Source organism: Kwoniella dendrophila, chromosome 10 (genome assembly GCF_036810415.1).
Source record: "Kwoniella dendrophila CBS 6074 chromosome 10, complete sequence".
In the NCBI taxonomy this organism is placed as follows: Eukaryota; Fungi; Basidiomycota; class Tremellomycetes; order Tremellales; family Cryptococcaceae; genus Kwoniella; species Kwoniella dendrophila.
Window position 1 is genome coordinate 701,986 of NC_089485.1, and position 21,171 is coordinate 723,156.

General features: G+C 39.6%; 6 protein-coding genes across 6 annotated transcripts; 2 read left to right on the forward strand and 4 right to left on the reverse strand.

Moving 5' to 3' along the window:
• Positions 1-676: 676 nt before the first annotated feature.
• On the reverse strand, positions 677-2,261 carry L201_007219 (urease accessory protein UreG; the record flags this gene model as incomplete). Its single annotated transcript, XM_066222930.1, has 6 exons — positions 677-868; positions 957-1,078; positions 1,191-1,409; positions 1,508-1,578; positions 1,682-1,760; positions 2,054-2,261. 6 exons carry the CDS (start codon positions 2,259-2,261, stop codon positions 677-679), a joined length of 891 nt encoding a protein of 296 aa, XP_066079027.1.
• A 636-nt stretch (positions 2,262-2,897) lies between these two features.
• On the reverse strand, positions 2,898-4,756 carry L201_007220 (uncharacterized protein; the record flags this gene model as incomplete). Its single annotated transcript, XM_066222931.1, has 7 exons — positions 2,898-3,563; positions 3,680-3,821; positions 3,895-3,972; positions 4,039-4,068; positions 4,136-4,189; positions 4,256-4,660; positions 4,716-4,756. The coding sequence occupies 7 exons, from the start codon at positions 4,754-4,756 to the stop codon at positions 2,898-2,900; spliced, it is 1,416 nt and encodes a 471-aa protein (XP_066079028.1).
• A 505-nt stretch (positions 4,757-5,261) lies between these two features.
• Positions 5,262-8,541, forward strand: L201_007221 (uncharacterized protein; the record flags this gene model as incomplete). The annotated part of the gene is made up of 8 exons (XM_066222932.1): positions 5,262-6,480; positions 6,555-6,750; positions 6,816-6,909; positions 6,980-7,412; positions 7,478-7,627; positions 7,690-8,028; positions 8,089-8,160; positions 8,222-8,541. The coding sequence occupies 8 exons, from the start codon at positions 5,262-5,264 to the stop codon at positions 8,539-8,541; spliced, it is 2,823 nt and encodes a 940-aa protein (XP_066079029.1).
• A 1,491-nt stretch (positions 8,542-10,032) lies between these two features.
• Positions 10,033-14,755, forward strand: L201_007222 (uncharacterized protein; the record flags this gene model as incomplete). The annotated part of the gene is made up of 12 exons (XM_066222933.1): positions 10,033-11,007; positions 11,060-11,228; positions 11,973-12,067; positions 12,138-12,347; positions 12,409-12,633; positions 12,698-13,156; positions 13,259-13,459; positions 13,534-13,779; positions 13,847-13,949; positions 14,006-14,190; positions 14,254-14,659; positions 14,724-14,755. The coding sequence occupies 12 exons, from the start codon at positions 10,033-10,035 to the stop codon at positions 14,753-14,755; spliced, it is 3,306 nt and encodes a 1,101-aa protein (XP_066079030.1).
• A 482-nt stretch (positions 14,756-15,237) lies between these two features.
• On the reverse strand, positions 15,238-15,861 carry L201_007223 (uncharacterized protein; the record flags this gene model as incomplete). The annotated part of the gene is made up of 1 exon (XM_066222934.1): positions 15,238-15,861. One exon carries the CDS (start codon positions 15,859-15,861, stop codon positions 15,238-15,240), a length of 624 nt encoding a protein of 207 aa, XP_066079031.1.
• A 3,835-nt stretch (positions 15,862-19,696) lies between these two features.
• On the reverse strand, positions 19,697-20,953 carry L201_007224 (uncharacterized protein; the record flags this gene model as incomplete). The annotated part of the gene is made up of 6 exons (XM_066222935.1): positions 19,697-19,765; positions 19,863-19,923; positions 20,026-20,168; positions 20,280-20,399; positions 20,533-20,635; positions 20,808-20,953. The coding sequence occupies 6 exons, from the start codon at positions 20,951-20,953 to the stop codon at positions 19,697-19,699; spliced, it is 642 nt and encodes a 213-aa protein (XP_066079032.1).
• Between the last annotated feature and the right edge of the window lie 218 nt (positions 20,954-21,171).

Below are 21,171 nucleotides of genomic sequence, written 5' to 3' on the forward strand. Positions count from 1 at the left end.
GAAGAGAAGAAGAAGAATGATTTGATGGGGATGACTGAGTATATATAGTGGATTCTCATACTCATACTACGCTGATTCATTGTATATCCCATATGCATGGGAAGTCAGAGGTAAGGTTAGAGTGACTGATGGTCGGATGACTTCGCATTATCTCCCTTCTTCCCATTTCCCATTTGGGGGGAGGAAAGAAGAAGCAGATAGATCTACATATGCTGTGTGAGATACATCATCTGTAAATCACTAAAATCAATCACTTGATCACTTGACAGATTCAAAGATTGCGCACTAACCTTTTAGCTTCTCAGCTTTTCACAACAGAGAAAAAAACCAAATTGATCCTATCAAAAACCAAATCCCCCATGGAGACTCCGCAATCAAACAGGCACAGTATTACTAGATAACGATATATTACCCCTTTCGGTATTTTCTCGAAGTAAAACAACGCGCTTTTGGCCGATGAAGAATTCAGAATATTTCATGTGACCTTCCTTTTCGCTTTTCTTATCTAGGTGGATGGAATAGATCCCTTCTCAGATTCATGTTCAGATACTAGCTAGTACTTGTACTGGAAATTAAAGCATGTTATATTTGCATGATTATCGCGTGCTTCAAGTGATATGCAGCTCAGCAGCAGTGCCATTTATAGTACGTTCTATAATAGACAGATTTGTGATATCTACTTCTTACCCTTCCCATCTTTACCTGCAGCACCACTAGCTTTCCATGAGCTTACAATGGCTTCTATGACATCGTCTACACCTTCGTTGTTTCTCACTGAAGTAAACAATGTTGGTCCATTATCTCTCATTTTGGCTGCGTCACGTCTCATCACTTCTAATGAGGCTCCCACGTGTGGTGCAAGGTCGATCTATTGCACAGGATCAAGTAAGCGGGTCAACTCTGACTATAATTGAGGGAGTTATCCAGGTAGAAAAGATTCGTTTTATACCACTCACTTTGTTGACGATCAAAAGATCTGATTGTGAGATACCGGGACCACCTTTACGAGGTATCTTATCACCACCACTAACATCAATTACGTATATAATGTAATCTGCAAGTTCTCTTGAATAGTTGGCTATATCATATGATGGAAAAAAGTTAGTCACCTCGAGTTTTCACACATAACTAGTTCATGTTTTGATCTGAAAAGTGGAATTACACATTGCAAGAAAATTTGATTCACTTACCAGCTAAATTATCACCACCACTTTCAACAAATAACATTTCACATTCAAATTCAGCTTGTAATTGTTCTAATGCACCCATATTTGCACTTATATCTTCTCTTATAGCTGCATGTGGACATCCACCAGTTTCAATTGCTCTAATTCTTTCTTTAGGTAAAGCTTCATTTCTAATTAAGAATTCTTGATCTTCCCTTGTGAATATATCATTCGTTACCGCAGCTGTATGTATACATGGTCGTGACGTTAGTCAATAAGAAAGAGGTAGAATGAAGATATTATAGGCGCTATTATCTATGATCAAAAGAAGCTGGACTTACCGATATTATATTTATCCCTTAATCTTCTACATAGAGCTAATAGTAGAGCTGTTTTACCTGATCCAACGGGACTACGAGACTCTCAAAACTGTCAATATAAGGCAATAAGATATGACATACCACTGTACAGCGAAGGAAACTTATTCTCTTTTCGTATTATCTGTTCATACTCACCCTCCGATACCAATTGTAAATCCTCTTTCTTCCCAATCTCTACCTGTATAATCTGGCATATCACGTTCAGAAAATTTACCTAATTGGTCAGATCGTCAAATGAATTAGTAAATGAACCCGAAATTTTTGATTACTCCTACAGCAGCTGCTGACGCTCATCTAACTAAGTCTCTTGCATCTAGCCAGCATGGCCCCTTGTGTAGTAAGGTCTGATAGATATTCTTGTCTTCACCTTCTCCAAGCTTCTTATCGAAAGCCCTTCAACGACTACCCTGTCCCTTTAATGCTTCATGCGTACATCTCACTATGTGTAGCTAATCAAGCGCACAATGATCTAGCCTTTAGTTGCTACGAAATCATCTCGCGACTCACCTGCATGTTCCATAGCTTCATGAGTATGACCATGTTCGTCAGCTGGAGTCCTAAATCTACATCCGGCATCGTGACTGTGTCCGTGATTGTGATCGTGATCGTGACTAAGTCCATCATGTCCATGATCATTTGAATGGGAGTGAGGTGTATTTGTATTGGACGTAGATGTTAATCTATCTGAAAACTGACAGACTGGTTGTTGTGACATCTTGGAATCAACCGTTTTGGGGTTTCCAGCTCAATCAAGTAGGTATATAATTCAAGCGTAAGCAATTATACAAATCACAGATAAACAAAGTTTTGGTATTCATGCATTTTAACTTTTCTACATCATCATATCGACATCTTATTAATCATCCCATTATTTGGTAATTCTTGAGATAAACCATGATGTCGTACAATACGCGAAATACGGTGGAGTTCATGTAAGATAAGGAATTTCTTCCTGCAAACGCGGCAACGGTAAAAGTTCTGGTTTCTAGCTACGAACACTGGGGTGACAGGGTAATTTATCGGTCCCTGATAGACCGGTAGTCAGTCAATTGTTATCATTGGTGAGAGATAACGATCTTCAAATATTTAGCTGATCATGCCCTAAGCACTCGAAACGCAATGGTCATTTTGCATACGATGCCTCAAAGAGTGGTAACATGCAACAAGGTTGAATCCGTTCACTATAGATCCAACTAAATAAAACAATTCAGCAGTAGTGATATCCGCAATGCGCTCAACAAATGTTGTTTAGGCTATTGAACAACCCCATCTATTTTGTCCACAAAAGCTACTTGTCTATCTATTGGATATCTAATATTCTATTTATCTTCATCAAAAACTAATCTGTGCATCACCGTTTAGTGGCAGATCTTCTCAAGCTTGTACGTCTTGTTACTGGTTCTACCGACGAAATGGGCGTAGCAGTATGCTCTTTACCCGCAGATTTTCTTCTTGTGGGAATTACAACCTCCAGTACCTTCCTAAAAGTTCTGATTGCTTTACCCAAAGTGCCTGTTGATTGTTGTTCTTTCGTTTCATCTGCTGGAATGGTCATATGCGATCGATGTGTTGAGGTATTTTGCGCTTGAACTTGAAGAACTTCTTCTTCTTCCCGCTGTTGTTTTCCTTCTTCGCCCTCACAGATATTATCTTCATCCTTTGCATTCTTTGCACCCATTCCGGCCGATTCTCCATCTTGCTGGTCAGGTTCCTTCTCTTCAAGTATATCCTGTACCTCTTCTTGTTGATCTTGTTCTGGTTTTACTTCTGTTTGATCTGCCTGCAATTCTTCTGCTTCCTCTTCATCTTCCATCGATCTAACGGGTAAATCAGGTTGACCTTCAATTCTTTTGAAAGCATATCTACAGACCATTAAACCTTTAGTTAATCCTTTCGCCATCCAAGCTTTTTCGACTATATATAAACCGTCATATCTATATCCTTCTACTGGTGAATATACTGACGTCAATTTGAATCCTCTAATTACTCTAACAGGTTTACGTGTTTCAGATGATTTCTATAGTACGAGATTGACAATGTCAATTATGATTTCATGGATGTCGGAATGACAGCCTGCACGATTCTCTCTTTCTGACCAATTGTATTTAAAAGTGAGAATGTAGACAAACTCACTTTCAAAGCGGCGTTATATCTATGATCAAAACTTTGATCATAAGTTTGTTCGGCAGTTCTTAAATTTTTAGGATTCTGTTTAGTTCCTTTCAAATCTCTCCCACCACACCCAGTGTACGTAAATGCGTATCCAAGGTCGACGCTACATCATGATCATCATAAATATCGATTAACAATGAAGGTTTGACTCAATAGCTTCACCATGATATACTCACTCGTCCGGATATCCGCCTGATAAAGCTACACTCCAAGCTCCGTCTTCCGCATTGCCTGATATTCCTGCAACAGTCGGGCTAAACACGTTTCGAACTTTCAGCTTGGCAACAATGTCAAATGTAGATGGTGCAAAGCTGACTCACGCATGTATAGCGTCTGTTGAACACTCCATCCTATACGGTATGAAACATGATCAGGGATAATCGGTATGAAGAGTAGTCTAAGCCGCACATGACTTACCTTGTTGGCCAACATCTACCGACTTCCACTCCAGGTATATGACCGAATGTTTTACTATTTCATTGATGAGGTTCCGTCATTAGTACAACTGCTCTTACTCTGAATAGCAAGAACACTCACGGGTCCTGAGTCCGTATACCTAGCTTTTGAGCCTTTCTCTGCCGCCATCTATCCTCTTCATCGCTCTCTGGATCATCCTCATCATCTTTTTGTCTAGATCGCTTGATCGAACCGCTTATCGAAGCGATAACGACATCTTCTTTCCATAATGGTGTATCACCGCTATAGTTCGGAGTATTCCTTGCGCTTGCTCTCGTACTTCTTCTCCGCCCATCAGCGGAAGATACTGAATCAGGTGTTTCAACGTCATCTATCGTGAACGATTTCTGGATTCTAGCTGGTCGAGATGTGATTTCAGGTTTGAAGATATCGGTATCCTTTTTTTTCTTCGGTACGACTTTCTTGAGTACTTTTGGCCCTGTAGGTGCCCCCAGTCCTAACGATAACAACAAGGCTTCATTATCCCTTTTAGAGGTTTGTGAGATTAGTTCAAATGGCTTCTTGTTATAATTGGACTTACTTGATATTCTGTACTCTTTGTTCTTCGTATGAAAGCGACATCATTATCTTACTACTCGATGGATCATTGATTGCCTCCGTGATGAGCTATATGTGATGACTTTACCCTTGCAGTCGTCCACAAGAAAACCTGAGAACATTAGATTATTGTTTTTTTGTTTTCTTTTCCAGCTTATAACGAATAAACGCTTGGACGCGTTTCTCCCAGGGCGGCGATGTCCGTTTTATGTGTACGTATGCATATGCATGCGATGTTCACACGTGACAAGCTTTACGCGTGTACCGGGATGATGTTAACGTTGTTTTGATCGCGACTGTGTTCCTGATTTATCAAACTTGGAAACTCAGCTTGTTCATCTACTTTTTTCTCATTTTCGCGTCAAAAATCTTGTATATCGACGATCAATACAGCTTTGAACAAAATACGCTGACACAGTGAGAAGCCACAGACCTTGCCGAACTGTTAAATACTGAAATCTATATTGTGGATAAAGGTGGTATCGGTAAAACAAACAATATAGCAAGGTTTGGCGTAGCCAAATCAAGTATGACATCTATCTCCCAATCTACCTCAATATCGCTTTCTCCACCTATACAACCTGTATCGAAAATAACAACATGGCCACTGGAACATGAAGATATAGATCCTTCGTCTTCCTCTTCACGTCCCTTACATCTAAATGTTCCTCCTATCGCATCAACTTCAACATACTCAAGATCGATACCAACATCGCGTGGTACAAAGCGATTGAACCGAGAAGGGTCAACCTCACCTAAAAGGAAACGAATTAGAGAAGCCACTCCTATCATTGATGATGGTCTTGTGTCAATTCCAAGCTTAGGAAATGGGAACGGTGGTGAAGGCACTTCGTCATATCAATATTTCGATGCTTCTGGACCTGCTTCAGCATATCAAACTACAACTGTTGAAGGTCCAAATTCTTACGCACAGGTTCAGGATCAAGAACGATATCAAGTCACAGATACAAGTGAAAATGGAGAAGGTGAAGAGAGTAAAAGTGTTTTATTTTCGGAACAAGCTGTAGGGACGGGAAAAACGGAACCTTTAGAAGAGGGAGAAGAAGAAGAAGATCGCGAGGACGAGGAAGATGGTGATCAATATGATGATTTGGGAAATCAGACTATAACGATGCCTATAGAAGAGCAATTCGTGGCGGAAGAGTTCGTGATTGAAGGTGAAGGACAAGAAGATGGTGTAGAAGGGGAGTATGATATAGAAGAAGAGAATTTTGAACCTCAATATGATATTACCCATAACCACAATGAGGGAAATGAAATCTCCAGTAATTCAAGACCTTTAACTATAGATTTAAGGAAAGTCATGCCACCACCGAAAGGTACAATCTCACATATAAAATCAAGATCGGCCTCATCTTCACGTCATTCAGCCACAGGTACTGTGTTGGGCAACGATACAATGACTCAAGTTATTGAAGGATCATCATCGAAACAATTGAAAACAAGTCATTCGTTCACAGAATTGAATCAAGAAGCTTATTCAGACAATATAGAATATTTTCAGGAAGAAGGAGTAGAAGGAGGAGGTGGAGAAGAAGAAGAGGACACAAGTTCACCAGAGAGTTATCACTCAGGTGATTCAGACGAATATGAAATGGATCATAGGCCCGTATTAGAAAGGACAGCAGTTAAAAGGGATATCAGGAGTTTTACGGAAAGCTTGACGCTCCTGAGAGAAGGTATAGACGGTTATTTACCTTTCAAAGTCGTTGACAGGTTAGGTGAAGGTGAGTTGATAAGTCAGGGTATTGCTATATTCCCTATGTTGACCGCAACACCGACAAATTCCTCTGGTTTAAAGGTACATTCTCATCGGTTTATCTAGCGCATGATTGCCTGCATCGGACATATACCAATGAATATTGGTCGGGAATACCGGATGATGAAGATGACGATTCTGAAGAACCGAAAGAAGTAAAAGTAGCTCTCAAAAAGATCCTTGTCACTAGTAGTCCGGCAAGGATAGAAAATGAATTGGCAATCCTCGAGGCTCTACGGTAAGATGAGATTTTATTACTAGAAACGCAAGTTCTGAGAAGCTGATCAGGGACATGTCATATAGTGGTTGTCGTAATGTCTCACAACTCATCAGTGCTTTTAGAGAAGAAGATCAGATCATCATTGTTCTACCCTATCATCGAAGCGATGATTTTCGAGTAAGCCAAAATACTTCCCTTCAATGCCTTGTTGAAACACGTCATCTGACTATACTGTCTCTTCTTATAGCACTTCTACAAACATATGGATCCTCCACATATACGATCATACCTACAAAGTTTATTTCGGGCATTGAAAGATATACATAAACGTGGAATAGTTCATCGTGATGTGAAACCTGCCAATTTTTTATATGATTATGAAACAGAAGAAGGAGTTTTAGTAGATTTTGGATTAGCTGAAAGATATTGTCCACCAAGAAAACCTACATGTCAACATGCACCAGCAACATTAACTACTTTGCAAGGATCAAAGACCAAAACTAATGAAACTTCAATAGTCGAACAAGCTGTTTATGACGCAAGAAAAAGATCAAAACAAGGTGAAGGTAAAATAGGTTTTCCACATGAAGATAAAAGACCAACAATAAAAACTAATAGAGCTGGTACAAGAGGTTTCAGAGCTCCTGAAGTTTTACTTAAATGTCCTGATCAAACTGTCGGTGTGTCATCTATTCCTTCCTGGACCATAACGCCTATCAGAATAATCGCTGATTCATTATAATAGCTATCGATATATGGTCTGCTGGAGTTATGCTATTATCGATTTTGACCCATAAATTCCCTGTATTCAACTCAAGCGATGATATAGAAGCTTTGATGGAGATAGCCGCTATCTTCGGACGAGCTGCGATGGAGCGCTGTGCTCTGCTACATAGTGAGCTTCCTTTCTATTTTTTTTTTGGTTATGGATGACAAAGCTGACAATGTATATACCAGATCGAACAATCATCACTAATGTTCCATCGGTCGATACCCATCCTGGATCTCTCGCTTCTCTAGTGATGAGATTGAACCCGCACATATACACTCCGCACATGCCGAATCCTACCCCTGAAGACGCTCGAGAACATATAGAAGCTATTGATCAAGTCATTGATCTTTGTCACAAACTACTTCGATTAGATGCTACAAAGCGACTGACAGCTGCACAAGCACTTCGACATCCTTTCTTAGCTCCACTTGAAGGTGAAGAGGATGAAGAAGAGGGTAGAGATGAGATCATTCATCCTACTGAAGGGAAATGCGGTGACTTGCATGATACCGAAGATGGAAGACGTAAGCTCAGCTTTTCCAGAATGTTTGTAGAATCCCAGCTGATATGCGGATATTTCTTAGATCGCGCATACATGCATCCAGATATGCGAGATTTTGCTTTCGGACAAGGTATACCTTTAAGTCGAGATTCACGTGAGTTTCTATATTCATTTCCCCATTCATCCGATGCACACGCTGACTTAGATCTATACAGTGTGTCCCGAACATGAACATCTGCAGCAGCGATTCCAACTGAATCCACTTGTGACTCGACGTTGGGTTATGCAAGCTGCAGAAGACAATGATGAGGAACAAGCAGAAGAAGAACAAAACTTTGAAGAGGAAGAAGGCGATTTTGTTATTGAGAGACCTACTGAAGTGGCTAACAACACAAGATACAGCAAAGGAACAGCAAACGGTAACCACTTGAAAGAGAGGGATATTAACGCTCCGTATCAGAATGGCTCAACCATAAATGGTAAACGAAGAGGAGCTTTAGTCAACGATACACACAAAGGACAAACAGGCTACTAGGAAAGACAAGAATGACTTGCACCGGCATTTTCACTCCATGGTACTGTTTCAACGCCATCATCACATATACACATATTTCATAGCATTTTTCCCGCAAATTCACAGCATTTTCATCAACATTTCGCATTAACGAATTCTTACGATTTTTTTTGTCTAATTGATACCTTGTTGCATATGTATTTTCCATCATCGTTAGTTGTCTATAATTGTCACAATGCAGTGATCTTGTTTTATGTCTTGTCCCTTCTTCCTTGTTTCAACTTATACCATCCCACCATGCATGCCACATAAGATCAAGCTAATACAACCGGAGATTACCTTCTGGTCCGAAGAACACCTTCTCGATCGTGAATCGTGAATGAAGAAGCTAAGAACAGGATGACAGGTTAAAAAGGATAATGGTATAGGATTTATCCGACCGAACTACTTTTATCGGTAAGGTTACGCGCCTTTCTATGATGGTAGTGCAGTCACGCAGTTTGACTCTTTAACCTCGATTATCCTTTCTTGGCTATCTTTTACATGTTATTCGGAACAGTCTTATAGCACTACTCATCCAAAGTCTCGTAGGTCTACAGGTCATTTTCGTATTGTACTAGATATTTATACCTCGGAGAATACCCAGTGGAAGAAGAAGAGCTTGTTGTGCTTGTTTCGAAAATACCTTCATAATATACCTACCCTTTCATCGTACGCATTCTCCTTCAACAGGGAGATATACATAGGGCTTGAACAAAGTACGATTGAAGATACAACTCTCTGGGACTACAGGAGGAGCATTTAGATCACAGTATTAAGGAGATCCATCATTAATTCGGAATCTGTGTTATAAAGGTGAGTTGTTCTCTATTTCTATATGTTTTTAGTATAGTGTTGTGGAGATCAATCTATATGAGAAATGACGATTGTCAAGTGTTATCGTCTACTTGAACAACCCATACTCCTTTCCGAGGGTTTTCTTTCCTCTTTCATTTCCTGTATTCATTCTTGTATATCGTATATCCCTTGTCATTAAAGGTCATTCAGTCGAAAAGTTGAATGGCTTCTGTATCGTACCTTGTCTTTCGAATGAAACATTCATCGAAGGGTTTCAGCTCCGTTCATTCACTTCTGAAATCTCAGCCTTCTTATATTATCCCTTAGCCCATATCCCGTACTTGACGTATATACCTATTCCATCTTTATGTCCAGCTGCTGGAAAGAATTGAGTCTGCCTATAATTAAGTATCTTGTATATATCTATAAAATTGTGCATGATACAACTTTACTGACTATATGGTCCTTCTTCAATTGCGTAGGTCTCCAAGATATCTCAGCACCTATACCTCTTTCAACGTTTCTTGTTTGATATCCAAATAGTGCACGTCAATACCTGCTAGGGAACATATACCTTGCAATATATACAGTTTTCCAACAATAGTCATTTCCCCTCATTGTCATACCCATTTTATTAGACTTGCAATAAATATCGATTAAGTACTCTCATTCAAGATGGACCTTTACACTACTTCATTCTCATATCATAGACCCTCACCTAGATCGATAAGATCATCAAATTCACCATTACCAAATTCGTTGAATTTACCTGGATCAGGTAATACACCTAATATACCATTACCTAATGTAACTTCATCAACTACACCACCTGGTAAATCAACTTCAGCAGGAACTACAAATTTAACTACTGCAGCACAAGTTGAAAAAGATTGGCAAGATGTACAAAAAATGTGTTTAGATATAACAACTAGAGAAGGTTGTTTAGTTACTGTAACAAAGGAATCTATAGGTTTAGATTTAAATCAAAATCAAAATGATTCAAATGGGACCGTTAAATCAGAATCTAATGGAAATGGTTTGACTGGAGATGATTTACCGATACCATCAACGACAACTTGGAATTTTCATTTATCAGGTGGATATCAATCTGTAATGTCAGCTAGAGGAGCAATCTTAAGAGAAACACCAAAAGATAATAAAACAATATTAAAAGTTTCAAGAACAGAGATTTTAGAATCACCTTTATCACAACTCAGTCCATTGAAGGCTGATGTGAAAAGAAGATTAGATGAAATTGCTTTAGATTCAAAAGCACATATTGCAGTTCTGAATATTGAAATTCCAGGTGCAGGTGTAGGTGGTACTGTTTTAGCTACTGCTGATGGCCAATCTCAACAAACTCAAAATAATGATGAATCAAATATTACATCCACTACAACAGGTTCACAAAGAGAAGGTAGTGCTGGTCCCGATACCTCGAACGGTACTACAAACGATACACAACATACTAAATCCACTTCTACAGACTCTTCCACAAATGCTTCTACAGTTCCACCTGCTGCTCCTTTACCCAATGCACCAGTCACGTACGGTCTCGAAACTGAACGAATGTGTGAACTGGTCATCACTGGCCCATTAGAGAGTGTTGAGGTAGCTAAAGTCAGATTACTTGTCATGTTGGATGAACTTGTAAGTCAGCTAACCTAACATGAGAACGTAGCAGCTGATCTTTCTATGATAGAGCGGTCTCCACTCTGAAGTTTGTGATATTGATTACAAGTTGCATAACATTATTGCTTCTCGAAAACGTGGTGTCATTCAGTCAATTCAAGAAGAGACCGCTACCAATATATATTACCCTACACCCCTAGTAGGGGTACTTAATCCTCCTCAACCAGGTCAACAACAAGGTGTAGGATATCGAGGTCTCAATACTATGGGACCGCAATCTACGGGAAATATTGGTATGCAAATGACTGGAAATATGGGACCTGGACCAGGACTCAATGGGCCTAATATGGGCATGAATGGGGTGGGTGGTATGCATATGGGTATGGCGGGAGGTATGAATGGTAATTTCCAACCTCATCATCAACATCCTCAACAACGGAGTAACGCTCCTCCCGTATATAACCCTCATCAACACGTTCATTACCCATATCAGCCGCAACCTCTTCATATAGACCCTTCTACTACTCGTGGAATGCCATATAGTGGTCCTGGTATGCAATATCCAATGCATGGTCCTCCCCCACCTATGTCAGTGAATCATACTGGAATATCATCAATGCACACTGGCTATCAAAGTAATATGAACAGTCGAATCAACTCGCCATTGCCACCAAATATGCACCCAGTTATGCAAGGAATGAATATGGGACCTCACGGACATCAACATCAACATAATCATAATCATGCACATGGTCCTGGTCACCCACCTAACATGAATATGGGACCGGGACCTAATAATTTACCATATGGTCAACATGGTCAAAATCATATGCATGTAGGTATGGGAGGTGGACCTATGGGTGGCCCAGGTGTAGGAGGAGGAAATATGGGTATGAATCAGATGAATATGGGAATGCAACCTAATATGGGTCAATATGGTAATGGACCTCATCCAGGTTTAAGTATTCACGGTGGTGAACAAGGTCAATTAGGTAAAGCAAATCAAATCTGGATTACCGGTGAATTCTTTGGGGTACAAAGAGCAAGAGATATGTTATTGAACGTTGCTGTACAAAAGGTAAGTCAGCGTTTCCAAGTCTTCTCTACCAAGGGATTGTAAGCTGATCTGAACATAACGACACATATAGAGCAAACTTGTTATTTCAAGAGATACAGCTATCTTACCTCGGAAGCTCGATTGGTTGCTAACTGAACGTCTTGAAGAGGTTAAAGGTGTCATGAACGACAATGGTACATACATTCAGGTACCTTCTGTTGGATCTCAAGCAAGTTTGATTACTGTGTTTGGTGATCATCGGGTAAATATTGAAAGAACGATTAGAAGTGTCATGGGATTGGTAAGCGTGATCACCTACAAAGTTATATGACTTGTTATACTGATCAGTCGACCGCTTTTAGGCCTGTCAATTCTACGTTGCTTCCTTCTGGCTTCTACCTATATCTTTCGATGTACTCATGCCTCAAGCCACCCTTAATCCCGCTCAAATGCAGCCTATTCTCAAGCGAATTGCCCATGCTACTGGTGCTGAAGTTGTGTCCAAATCAAATTGTTTCGAAATGCATGGTTTGGAACAAGAAGTCAGAGCAGCAGTCATGATGGTTCTAGAACTTGATGCTATTCATGTGAGTGAAAATCTCTAGAAGAGCAGTCTTCCCTGTAGATAGCTAACAAGACAAATATTTATAGAATTTCCACCATGAAATCAGATTCCAAATTGAATTAGCTAATGAACATCGAGAATTTATATCTGGTAAAAAGAATGGAAAAATCAACAAAATAATGAAAATGGCAGGAGTTAAAATCAAATTTGAAACTTTTAATGATTATAATTTCTTGATGGACGTTTCCGGATCAGATTTAGGTTCATTACAAGGTTTATCAATGTTACAAGAAGAATTACCTGCAGAAGTTTCTTTCCATGTACCTGAATCATACCATAAAAGAATTATTGGTGTAGGTGGTAAAAATATTCAAAGGATTATGAAATTATATGGAGTCTACGTTAAATTTTCCAATGCGGAAGAATTTGCTGCTTTAGGTGGTTATATTGATAATGAAGATAATGTTGTGGCTAGAACCCCAGCTAAAAATGCTATTAATTTAGAAAGTCTGAAACAATCTGTAATGGAATTGGTTAACCCTAAAGTGAGTCAGCTCATGTCGCTTCAACAGTACATTATTCCTTGAAGGGAAATTGTGGTCATCATACACATGAGTCGAACTAAATAATACTTTGTTGCCTCATAGGATAAAGATTATACAGTTGAAAGTGTCTCAATACCTCGACGATACCACCGAACTCTATTGGGTGAAAAGAGTATCTTCATACACGATATCGAACAAAAGACCAACTCCGTGGTCAGATTCCCTTATAAGGAGAGTGCAAGTGATATAGTTACTATATTCGGTCCAGAATCTCAAGTTCATATTGCCGCAGCTATGTTGTTGGTATGTTTGCTCAGTTCACCACATTGCCATCACATTGCGATTTAGAACTCGCTAACATCACAACGCTATCTCAGGATCACGTACCTTTTGAAGCCGACCTTCACGTCCCCCCAAACCCAGAGCTTACTCGATTAGTCACATCAACAGATTTTATCCTTTTCACTGAACGTGTCAAGAGAGATCATCAAATCGCTATTGTACCTTCTGCTAAATTTGGTCAAGGTGATGAAGCCATCTTTAAGTTCAGGTGCCAGAGAAGTAATATCGATTTCTTGGGTACTGCAAGGGATGCTTTGGAAGAATGGTTAGGTCAGCATAATGTAAGTTTTATCCTTCTCGCCTACATCGCACTGGAACGATGATATTGATCTTGTTCACCTCCCACAGATCCAAGTGTATCCTTCTAATGCAACTAAAAGAGTTGATTCTTTCGCCGATGCCTTTTCCCACTTCAACAGCAAATTACTTGCTACAGGTGCTAACAACACTGGTAAGTATCTTATCTCACTCTGCCAAAAAGATGTTCGAGCTGATGCGGTCACACAGAAGCAGAAGGGGAATCACTTGTTGAACGCAGACAACGACCTGTGACAGTTTCAACAGACGTACGAGCCTTGTTTAACGGTCCTGGTGGATCATACCGATCAGGTGATGAAGGGGCTTTAGGCTTTGCTGGCCCCTTGGGTTATCAAACCACCCAAAGAGGCTCAGACCTTTGGCCGGGATCTACTGTAAGTCTGGATTCGCAGTATGATCATCCGTACCAAAGACTAATGTCGGTTTTACTCGTACAGCAACCAACTCGAACAGAATCTGATCACTCCAAACGTGATTCCGACCCAATAATTCAAGATAGAGTACGACAAGCATCCACTGGACATTCAAATACATCTAATCCTCCTCCAACATCTTCATCCCACCCCCACCCTCATAGTCAATCTAGAATAAACCCCACAATGAGACATCAATCACTTGATATATCACATATGAAATTTTCTAGATCATCTTCAACAAGTGGTGGTAATAACTCTTTTGGACCTATGCCACCTTCACCAACTGCAGCTAATTCAAGTCCTAACACTGCAACTGGACCTTATTTCCCACACGTTGGTCCCCATCCTATAAGAGCTAATGTTACGGGTAGAGGTGGTGGTTATACTAGTTCTACAAGTGATCAAGGTGTGGAGGGTGTTACTCAAGGTAAGTTAAATGGCAATCACTGTATTTCAGTCAAGCTTACAAGCCACTGCTTTTGTCTTTGTAGCTATGGGTAACGTTCAAGTATCCCATCAATAGATTACGCTGTTGCAATTACCCATTCTTTTTCCTGCTTCTGTCTCGCTAAATGCTTTCTATATATACCCATTCCTAAACGGCTTTTAGATTCTCCTCATTTTGATTCCTCTTGATTGTTACTCCATATTTAGTTTGCTTCATTTCGACTCATCGGATCCACCCTGCACACTTAGATCACTAACCAAAAAAATAGACCTTCATTCAACATATACATCAATTTATACATTTAATTCACAGTTGCTTCTTCATAAACGCTCGTACTCAGACTTCGCTGTCACTCATCGCACTTTCTGCTTCAATACAATTTCATCACATGCTTCGATTTGCAGTACCTACCATATTTTGTAAAAACCTGTAATGCATTTTCAATGAAGTACCTTACAAATGACTTATCGCCATATCGATCGATGTATACGTGTAGACTACGAAATGATTGATTCAGGAATACTGATAGATGTTACACTACCGATTCGAGTATCGGATCAAACCCGTTCATCCCTATCTGAACCCGATCCTTCATCTTGTGAAGACAACTCACGGATCTCTCTTTGATCATTGCTGAACGCTCTACTATTATGACCTGACGTTGAGGGTTGATGATGATCACTCCCAACCCCAAATAAGGTCCTTTTGACTGTATCTTCCTGATCTTTCACTCTTTTAGCAATATCATTAGTTCTTCTCCGTGAGGTATCTATCAATTTCTGTGTATTGCTGAGATTTCTGAATTCTTCTTGAAGCATTCTGGTGACTGCGTTCATTCCTTCGTTACCTGTATCTGAATTGAGGTATTCCCCTGAAACTGAGTCAATTGAAGGTGATCTTTTCATGAGTTCGTTATTATCAGACTTAACGAGGCTTGATGAAGTGATTTGCCTTGGTCGCTTGGAATATGAATCGCTCGAAATACCAGCTTCTGAATAAGGTCTTTTCGAAGAAGAAGTACTAGCCTGACCTGGATTTCTATATACCTGCATTCGATGATCGGAAGTATGAGCCATTACCGAATTGTCCTCGCTGGCTCTGGAAGTGGCTGGTTGGCGGAGTGAAGTGTATCTGGATCCACCTTGGGATGAATTGGAATGAAGATTTTGGTCTTTTGGCATGATGTGTTGATTATTTTACGTGAGAGCGGGGTGGTTGGTGGAACTTCTACGATCCCTAGGCTAAGTTTTCAAAAAAAAAGGTGGGGGAAACAGTAATACGTTTTTTCATTCGCGGTTTATATATGCACTGTATGACACAGAAATACCTTTATCCTTTTTCAATTGGATTTGTCGGAGGATGATTCTCACTATAAAACAAGGCTTGTGATTTACTTCACTGATTTTCATAACTTACAGTTTGCGTCATACATATGATACGTTGCCATTTAACTGGAAGACCAACTATCAAAGGAGGTTATTTTGTGCTTTGCTTGGAAGAAAGTGTGTCATGCCTTTATACGAAACAAGCGATGGCCCATCTTAGCCTCCAACACGAGCTTGCAACAGCCGTTTCCATGATTGTACGTGAAGGGGTGTCCGGCAGGCTTGACTACTGTATGTAAAAATCGTGGAAAACACGAGCTACAACTTCACGCAGAGATCGTTCAAAGCGCCGATTTACCCATATATATGCTGCCTCAAAAAAGGACGGGTCATAATAAGCATTCAAAGATATTGTTAGATCAGGTAGCGCATTTGTTCACCGGAAGGAATGATATTCCGAGTGAAAGAACGGGATTACAGTATATTTGAAACAAGTATACTTCTTGCATCTGTACTAAATAGCTCAGAGAAGTTAAGGGAATGCATTGTCACTGGATTACTCGTACTAATGATAGAAGCTAAGAGGAATGGGGATGAGATCCAGCTGAAATTGTCAAAATACTCTACGATCATTTCAAACCAGCCAGTATGAATTTAAGCATGAAGCATAAGTTGATTACTGTATGTATGCTAGGATACCGTACATACAGTAATCACTTTGATTGAGAAGATGAATTAGTGGTACTATATGATTCAGTCTTTTTAGCTGTCTCGTCTATTGACGATAATAAAGCATCATTTCTATTTACTGATTGCTTGAATTGACTTCGTTGGGAGTAGAGCTGTCTCGTCAACGAATTCTGTTCACGGGAGGTCATAGCATAAGAAGGATCGCTGTATCTGGCTGTGTCTTCACTAGCTTCGAGTTTTTCGAAAAGATCATTCAATTTCTTTTTCGACGATTCTGACATATTGAAATGTGATGAACAGGTAGTAAACGCTAAAAGTTGATGATTAAGTTGTGGTTGTGTGAGGAAAATTCGGATTAGCTTCTTGTACTGTTGAGTCGAAGAAGGAAGTAAGTTGAGGAAGGATATCGTTTATTTTGAGTCCAAGAAAAAGTACTTTAGCTTATATATCTCCATCATGTTGGATATTTACTTCTCATCACTTGTTGACGACTCGTTAAGCCCTTTTTTTTTTGACCGCTTCTCCTCCTTTATATAGCCGATCTGAGAGTCAACTGGTATCGTTTCAAGCCGACCATCAAGGGAGTTGGCACTGGTATCCTTTTACATCCTCGACTTTCTTGTGTGAGAACCCGCTCGGTGTCCGAGTTTCCCCATGAATGGTGTTACTTCTTCAACGATACTCCTCCTCTGCACAGCTCGGTCTATCGGGAGCGAATACTATGAATTCGTTCGCACGTCATGTTTGATCTTTTCATCCTTCAGTCAACTTCCCATTGATTTGATAAGGTATCTTCTGTAGTTTGCTGAAACTCCTCGGTGGACGACCTCCACTATCCCGAATCCTCCTTTTATCTCCGACGGAACAAGAGCAAACACGCGACTGTGAGTTGATGATGAGTTGAATCAACTTTGACAAAGCTCAAGCTAAGGTTCAAGCATCTTTGCTTCGCAACGGTTTGCTCTCCTTCTTATCTCATTATTTGATATATCTTTTGTATATACTGTTCTTCAGCATCTTTTTCGCAATCCTTTCCTCTCAGTTCTCTGCTCATTATCTCTCAAAGGCGTTTCCTATTCTGAGGAGCCCTAAGATTCCCCTTTTACTTCTCATCTCCTTAAGAAACTCAAAATCCAGAATACCAGGCTATCACTTCTCCTTTCCAATCTCTATTTTTGTGCGTTATCTACACTCCAGGAGGAAAGAGTTATAGATCAGTTCGGTCTTCCATCTGCGAAGAGGAACGAGGTATTTGGTTTTCTCAGAGATACTTGCTAAAACGTGATCCGGAAGGGCGGGGGAATTTGTCGAGAGACTTTCATCTAACCCTAAGGTGAGTGACGTTTCACCACAGAAACATCCCTCTTGACGTGAACTTCTTATCTTACACGATTCAATGTTCAAGAATCTTAAGCTAATAGATCTATATTCCAGTTCATAAACCCATAACTTTCTTATCAACCCATTTCTTTTTTTCATCACATTTGAATCAATCCGACTCTACAACGATCATCTGTTAAACGCTTTCTAAAGCATATCAGCTCCAGATATCGATCCTCGTCCAATAACGTACAAACATTACTCCGAGGATGAGCTTACGGGTTTAACCAAATGTTCCGATAAAAGATTTGGTCTATTTTACGGATAAGAAGTTATTTTACAAGGTATTATTTAGAACGCAATTCCATACCTTCTTTCACCTTCCCCTTTCCTCAGATGAAACCTCCTGATGGAAAGTGTGCGAAGAAAAGAAAAGTCTATTTCTCTTCCGCGGAATAGATAGGAAAACGCGTTTCTTCGTCTAACTGGATTTTCAAAGTGGAGAGGAAATAATCATTTATCTTATTCTAGAACAGATCTTATACCTCTTTTCTCCTTGTGGATCTCGTTACAAAGAAGGAATTGCTTTTCGGTTTTTTTCTGGATTTACTTTTTTAAGTGATTGATAGGAAATATCATTGGTAGTGGATCTTAGCGTTCTTGGGAAAACTTCCTTTTGGTCGAGATTGTTCAAGAGAGGTCTAGAGATTTGTGGGAAAATACTTTTTTTACCCGGGTAAAAGAGTATTTAGTCTATCGATTTACTCCTTGATGTGAAGAGGAATAAAGACTGGATTTTTGAAAAAGCTCTGCTTATCCCTTGTTTTAGATATCTCTCTATCATTATACTATGATTGATAACATATATACCCTTTTCTTTCGATAAAAATACCATCACTTAATCTATTCCTCTTGTATCATTTAGCAAGGAGGCTAGACAACCTTTAATTCTCCATTCTACGCATTTTTGTCTTATCCGGTTCTTTCGATCGCTCTAAACTATCTCATCGACAAGCTCAAAGATCATCTGATTGTTTGAACTTGTATTTCATGGAGAAAATTATGGTTGAATTGATCCCGAGGATGATTAAAGGAAAACTGTCCTTAAATCGGCGAAGAGATTTCTTATGAGATCTAGAGTCATGTTTTACTCGTGTCTTCACACCGAAGTTTCATTCCTTTTCATCTTTAGCTGTGATCTTTTCCCTTTCTACCAGGTTAATTATTGAATATGATGGGAGAGCTGAAGAGATAGTATTATGCGATAAACGGAACGATCCGAAGTGAGGGTAATGATGAAAATGCGTTATACAATGGAGATGGATGTGTGATTCTGGTAACATCGAAGTGAAATGACTATTTGCTGCCAAAAGCAGATGACAGGTAGAATGCTATCGACATCGAAAAGTGGAGAGTGAAATATATTGAATTTGGGATAGTTCGGGGGAGGACTGAAATATATCCAGAGATCCTGATCCCTACATTTTTTCCCTTTTCCAGTCGTTATTTCTCTTGCCTCAAGCTGGCATGGTGATTTCGGTTGAATGTTATTCTTTGCTGTATTCCATCAATAGCTTGTCATGCAATATATTGTATGCATCCATGATGAATATCGTACATCGGTTCTAGTATGATGAATATTATACAACGGTGGGGCAACGGGTAACAGGGTAATATGTGTTTAGTTACCTTTGTTACTACTTAATGATCTGAAGAATTCATTATATGCGTTTTCTATATCGAATAACATCTGCAAATGGCTCAATCAGTACATTTGCCTCTAGCTAGCATATCTTGAGAACAACCTTCAAGGGTAGTGTGTGAATTTGTTGAATGTGATCACTTACCTGTCTTGATTGCTCTTCGGTAATTTCATCACTGGCTTTCATAGCATTTAGCGTTATAAGCCTATCGACAATGGATTGATATATCAGTTTAAACTTCTCGGCATTTTTCTGGTGTTGGTAATGCCTGCCATGGATCATATAGTAGCAGACATAAATAACTCACCAATGCAATATTTTTCCTCTACCTTCCCATTCTCCACTACCTTTAAATCTGGAATAACCACTCATCAAATCAGTTAAGAAAGGATGTAACTGATCTTTTGCCTTCAAATTTAATTTTAAAGCATCCATGAACGTTATAAATGACTAATGGAATTACCAGACATCAGTCATATGCACATTCGTGTCTTCTGTTTAGCCAGAAACGAAGTCTTAAGGGTGATTATTCAAAAAAGATAGAAAGTGACAGAAACTCACTTGAGTAGTTTCAGCAACCCATTTACCAGCTTCTGCACCTCCATCTGTAGCCTCAGCTGAATGTTCTACTGTAGCTGGTACACCGACCGTCAAACGATGTAGGGCTGCTGGATGATCCATCTGTACATATTGTTCATCAGCGTAGTGTTCGTCAAACGAGGACATCTCGGTTCATCACCTCCTCAGGTCTCATGGTTTGGTAATCGAGTCCAAATTCAAAGGTACACCGATAACAAGCAGTGTAAAATCTCACCTTGAACCTTTTCATGAACGTTTCTACACCACCTATATCATCGCCAACCAATTTCATCAAGGATTTATACTGAGCTAGCAACTTGATACATGCTGGAGCATACCTATATAATGAGAGTTGATTCTGTCAGCCACAATCATTCGAGTGTAACTTTTCATCTTAATGATGACAATCACGCCCTTAAGCTTCATCTCTCAGGACTCCGCTCGACATCCTCTGTCCCATACATCAATTTCCTTGCATAAATCAAGTTATTAGGTCTAACTCAGACTTACTCTTTCCCGTTCACCGAATCTCTGACATAAGCTCTTTCCAAGTATTCAAGACTATTCATTATACTATACAGAGTAGCTAAGTTTTCTGTCTTCTCCCTTTCGGCATTGGTAGTCCATAATCGAACTTCTTCATCTAAGTTCATCATATCATTAGAACTGATTTATTGTAAGTTGTTTTCGCGTTTAATTATGCCGAATCGTCCCAACGTAGCTTGCGGAACGACAGCTGATTTTCAAGTACTTGTTCTGTTGATGGTATATCTCAATAGATATGCTGATGCCTATGATGCTTTACAGTCAAGGCACTCAGAAGCAAATGTACGAGATATAACAGTAAATAAGAAGGGATGCATTGACATAAGTT